This window comes from Sinocyclocheilus anshuiensis, unplaced genomic scaffold (genome assembly GCF_001515605.1).
Source record: "Sinocyclocheilus anshuiensis isolate Anshui unplaced genomic scaffold, SAMN03320099.WGS_v1.1 scaffold709, whole genome shotgun sequence".
NCBI lineage: Eukaryota > Metazoa > Chordata > Actinopteri > Cypriniformes > Cyprinidae > Sinocyclocheilus > Sinocyclocheilus anshuiensis.
This window is the reverse complement of record NW_015540926.1, coordinates 858,211-864,014: the sequence shown is the minus strand read 5'-3', so window position 1 is coordinate 864,014 and position 5,804 is coordinate 858,211. Positions and strand designations below refer to the sequence as shown.

The following is a 5,804-nucleotide window of genomic DNA, read 5'->3' as shown; positions in this document are numbered from 1 at the left end:
TCTGTCTGTCTGTCTATCTGTCTGTCTGTCTGTCTGTCTATCTATCTATCATCTGTCTGTATGTCTATCTATCTATCAATCTATCTATCTATATATCTATCTATCTATCATCTATCTATCATCTATCTATCTGAATATCAATCAATCTGAATATCAATCAATCTATCTATCTATCTATCTGAATATCAATCAATCAATCTATCAATCTATCTATCTATCTATCTATCTATCTATCTATCTATCTATCTATCTATCTATCATCTATCTATCTATCTATCTATCTATCTATCTATCTATCTATCTGTGTCTGTCTGTCTGTCTGTGTCTATCTATCTATCTATGCACCTGTATAACATTCAATCTAACTGTCAAACTATTTTCAAGCCAACAGCAAAGTATTTCTTGAGCAGTTCAGCTTTTCTAGTTCATTGCGTTACAGTGCTCATATTTATTTATTCGTACCCCAGTGTGCTGTTAAATGTGTCCATTAGAAACCGCAGAAGCTCCTCCGAGGTGCAGAAGTAGCGATACGTGTAGAAAAACTGCTGAATAAACCCCTCGCAGTGAGCGTTCCTGTTAGCGTCAGAACAGACGTGTGTGACGAGGGTTACAGTAGTGGCAGAATCATTTGATAAAAACACGCTGCAGTCATACACACTCAGTACCTGGCGTACAGGTAGGCCATGAGGCCTCTGGCGGTGGCGGTCACTAGCGGGCAGCCTTTGCCCCGGCGCTGCTCACACAGAACGTGCAGAAGCGCAGGATCGTCCAGAGGTGCAGCTCCACAAGCAGCCAGAGAGGGCAGCAGAGAGAGCGCCAAACCCCATTGATCCACAGACAACACCTGCAACACCAACACAAAACACCTGCGCTACAAACTCAATCACACGACACTTGTGCAATTATAAATACTTGGTAAAATCACCATGCATGGCCTCATATGGCTCACTGCTAATATAAAAAGCTTCTGGCAACAACAAAAAAACAACAATAACTAATCACTAAAATACATTTGACATTTATTTACAAAGATGTGTTAATTTTAAGCGGCTTGCAGTTTATTTAAGGTTCACAGTGTTGAAAATCAAGCCCATGGCCTTGGTGATTTTAGAAACTTTTAAATACTGGATAAATACTAAGAGCTGTGAAGTGAAATCTGATTGGATAAGCCAAATTTAAAGCCAGGGTTAAATAGAATTGTTTAATTGTTGAAATTATTGTTTATTGCAATTATTCTGTTGTTGTTGTTGTTGTTATTATTTTTATTAATAGATTCGTTTTTTAATTCATGATAAATTAGATAGATTACCATTATTATGTAACTTATTATGAACTGATAACATTATTATTATTATTATTATTAAGAATAAATTAGACAGATTACCATTATTATCTAATTTATTCTAAATAGATAACAATAATATTCTATTATTATTAATATTATTAAAATAATATTGTTATTATTACTATTTATAAATTAGATGATTATTATTATGATTATTATTATCTCTTATATTATACACTATTATTAATAAACTATTAATATTATTAATAGATTATTATTAGTAGTAGTAGTAGTAGTAGTATTTAAATGTATTATAAATTAGCTAGATTACCATTATTATATAATTTATTATAAACTGATAATATTAATATTCTATTATTATTATTAAAAGATTATTGTTATTACTATTAATTTAGAATAAATTAGATGATGATGATGATGATTGTTATATAATTTATAAATTAATAATAATAATAATTATTATTATTATTACCATTATTATTAGATTATTATTGTTTATTGATAATACATTTAATAGATTATCATTATTATCCAATTCATTATAAACTGATAGTGATATTAATCGATTTGAATAGATATCAATCAATAATTATTATTATTATCATCATCATCATCATCATCATCATCATCATTATTATTATTAAAAACTATTATTTTACCAATCAAGCAATTCTGTTTTTCAAAGGCTTGAATTTGGCTCATCCAAACAGATTTCACTTCACAGTCAGATCTCTAGTTCTTATTATTTAGAAGTTCCTGACAACATCAAGGTCATGGCTGCTTAAGATAAAAGCATCCAATAAATGTAAATGTAGAATATGATTGCTTAGAAAAGTCTTCAAACCCACAGCAGAGGAAACGCAGCGTGTGCTTTGGCACAAACCTGGAGATATTTCTTGACAGACTGCAGAAACTCAACTTTTTCTCTGAGCTCGTCCAACTGCAGTTTGACTTTAGACACCATCACCTTTGTGTCTGAACCTAGAAAGAGAGACGAGCAGCTCAAACACACAAGTGAGGAACGAGGAACAGCTTTGCTGCAGAATTCACAAGCGGCAGGTTTTCTGTTTGTTCTACCTTTATTTTTCCTCTCTTGCTGAATCAGCTTGTGGTAGAAAGTACTGGTCTTTTTCAGATTTCTGCTCTCAATAATCAGCTGCTGGTGAAGCTCCTGTTTAAGAGCAATGATAAGAAAAGATCAACAACTGGATCTTGATGCTCAACTAAACTGGAAATACATGCAAATTAACCATGCATTGCATTCACAGACAACAGAACACAGGATTAGCGTTTTTATTTCACCAGTTTCACCAACTTCACCACGAATCTGTGCTTTGAAACATGGCAGCTGCTTTGTTGCAGGGTTTCCAACACTAACCAGTTTAACTAACTTAACTAACTAGTCCACAATCAACCATCTAGACCAGTGTTATTTTAATATTATTGAGATACTATTATAGCTTTTATTAATATTTTGAATACATTTTTATTTATATATTTTCCATGTATTTTAATTTTAAAGTTTTGTCAATTTTTGAAGTTTGAAATGTGTAATTTTAGTAGTTGTTTAAAACCTCTTAAACTCTGCAGACCCGGATACGGGTCCAAAACCACGTAAGACTACACAGTTTATTTTTTTTATATATATATATATTTTTTTATAATTTATTTATTGTTAAAATGTAGTTTTCATTTTAGTACATCAAGTTAAACTACGCTAAAAATGAGAAATCTTGCATTAAATTTTTTTTTTATTTATTTTTTGATTTAGTAACGAAAATGACCACATAATGACCATAAATGACGGCTTGGAGAAACAAAGTAAAACCACCTTCTATCAGAAGCTGGTTTTAGCTGCGTAGGTGGGCTTTTCAGAACCAGATTGATCTTGATTTCTAGGATAAACAATATGAAGCCAACGTGATGAAGATGTTTGGTATTACCTTGGGGTCAGTACGTTTTTTTAATGTAATGAAGCATCTTCTGCTCACCAAGGTTGCATTTATTTATCAAAAATACAGTAAAAATTGTACAATATTATTTCAATTGGAAATAACTGTTTTCTATGTGAATATATGTTCAAATGTAATTGATTTCTGTGATCAAAGCTGAATTTACAGCATCAGTATACTCCAGTCTTCAGAGTCACATGATCCTATTTGATATTATATTTTATATGTAGTCTAAAACATTTAATATTTTTGCAGAAACGGTGATACATTTCATTTTTCAGGATTCACAGATGAATAGAAAGTTCAAAAGAACAGCATTTATTTCAAATAGAAATCTTTTGCAACATTAGAAATGTCTTTAATGTCACTTTTGATCGGTTTAATGCATCCTTGCTTATTAATAAAGTATCTTGCTGACTCCAAACTTTAGATCAGTAGTGCATGTGATCAGGATGCAGACTCTGTGATCTGAACTGTCTGTATTTGTCTCTATGGTAACAGGTCAATGGTCAGCGCTTTGAAGTCCGACTGCAGCTCCGCTCCTCCTGTAGAGCGCCTCAGAAAAACAGCCCTCGACCACCATCAAAGCATCACACACACACTGAGCGCTCATATTCTGCTCTAAATATTAGATATTATCATGCACATATCTAATGCTATACTTGAACCAAATCAAAATGCACACTGTCCATATTCTGCTCCTGTTTCTGAATGTTTGATGCATGCGGTTCTTTCAAAATATGATTGATGGAAGTTCTTTATTCAATAAAGCTCTTCTGATGAGAATAAAGATGGTTCAGGATACTGTACCTGGAAAAACTCTGGCTCTATGAAATGGTGATCATATTTTGTCCCAAAATCTAAAGAAATAACTAGGAAATTATATTGCATAAAATAAAATGTGTTGCATTGTGACATTATTTTCATGCAATTATTTTCACGCTAAATGTTTAATATATGTATATATATATATATATATATAATGTAACAGTATATTACAGGATCATTAACCCTAAAATCATAAAAACATTTATCACTTGAAACTAAATACATTTTAAATTAAATTAAATTAAATTAAATTAAATTAAGCTTGTTTTATTTCAGCTAATTGCCAAGGCACCATTTCTCATTTCCATTTAGTTTAACCTGAAGTAATAAAAATAAATAAAACTAAATAAACTAAAACAAATAAATACAAATGAATAAAAACTATAAAAAAAAAAAAGTACTAAAAAGTGAACTAAAATTATAGTGAAAACAGAAAATATAAACATTAAATCTATTTTAAAATATTAAAAACTGTAATAGTATCTCAATGGTACTAAAATAACACTGATAAATTATTTAAATTGTAAATTATTTCTATTTTATTTATGCGCTATTGTACTGCTTTTAATATTTTGCTTTTAATGCTTTTTAATTATTCTCAGTCACCACTGAGAATACAAATAATTACAAAGAAACAAAAAACAAAACTGATAATTGTGGTGAAAATGTGTTTAATTGTCATGAAAATAATGTGATGCTCCAAAAAAAAACATCTTAATGGTTCTAAGAGCATGCTTAATTTTATTAAAAATATGTCTTCTTTTTTTTTTCTTCTTTAGATTTGGGGGTAAAATATGACCCATGCGAGGAAAGATTAGATACCTGTGATTTGTCCTCCAGCGTGGGCGACTGGCTGTGACTGCTGAGTTTCTGTGTGTACTCCAGCACATCCAGACCGAAGCAGTCGTCCCCGTACAGAGCCAGAGCCCAGGAGCCGCGCGGGGCCAGCCGAGGACCGCTGCAGACCGAGAGCGTCCGCTCAGACATCACAGAGTCACAGTCGTCCGTGTCGGGAGCGAGCCGCGCTTCAGCTGCACAAACACACTCTGCAGCGCCACCGTCTGGAGCCATCAGATCCATCAGCTCTATCACACACACACACACACACACACACACACACTGAACCTGACTCCATCACATCGCACCCCAAAACCAACACTATTTCTATTAGAATTTATTTGCATTGTGACCTTTACATTCAGATTATATTCATATTCATTTCACACATTTATTCTAAAATTCTCATTGTTCGTAGCAAAAAATAAAAAATAAATACCCCACTCTCATTACTGTACATTGATATTTACATTTATTCATTTAGCAAACCGTTTTTTCCAACGTGACTTACAGTTGGGAAATACATAAAGTGATTCATCTTAAAGAGGCAAACAGACAAAGGAAGTGCTCGTAAAACCAAGTTTCAAGCATTGTTCAAATAAGTACAAACTAGACAGGAAAAGATTAAAGAAAGGAGAAAACAAAGGATTTTTTTTTTTATTATTTTGGATGAAGTCATATGTAATATGAGATATGCATATATGTGTAATATACTGTAATATGAGAAAAATGCATGCTTAAATGTAACAAACATGCCATGCAATATCTATCTGTCTATCCATCCATCCATCTATCTATCCGTCTAGCCATCCGTCCGTCCGTCCGTCTATCTATCTATCTATCTATCTATCTATCTATCTATCTATCTATCTATCTATCTA

The 5,804-nt window shown here is 32.2% G+C and overlaps 1 protein-coding gene across 1 annotated transcript in view; it reads right to left on the bottom strand.

Moving 5' to 3' along the window:
• kndc1 (kinase non-catalytic C-lobe domain containing 1) overlaps positions 1-5,804 on the bottom strand; it is a 67,120-nt gene that overhangs the window by 12,150 nt on the left and 49,166 nt on the right. The window contains exons 16-20 of the mRNA XM_016487320.1: positions 4,909-5,171; positions 2,384-2,477; positions 2,190-2,287; positions 666-844; positions 463-573 (exon numbers count right to left, since the gene is read on the bottom strand). Coding sequence (XP_016342806.1) covers positions 463-573; positions 666-844; positions 2,190-2,287; positions 2,384-2,477; positions 4,909-5,171 — 745 coding nt within the window. The remainder of the gene's footprint in view (positions 1-462; positions 574-665; positions 845-2,189; positions 2,288-2,383; positions 2,478-4,908; positions 5,172-5,804) is intronic.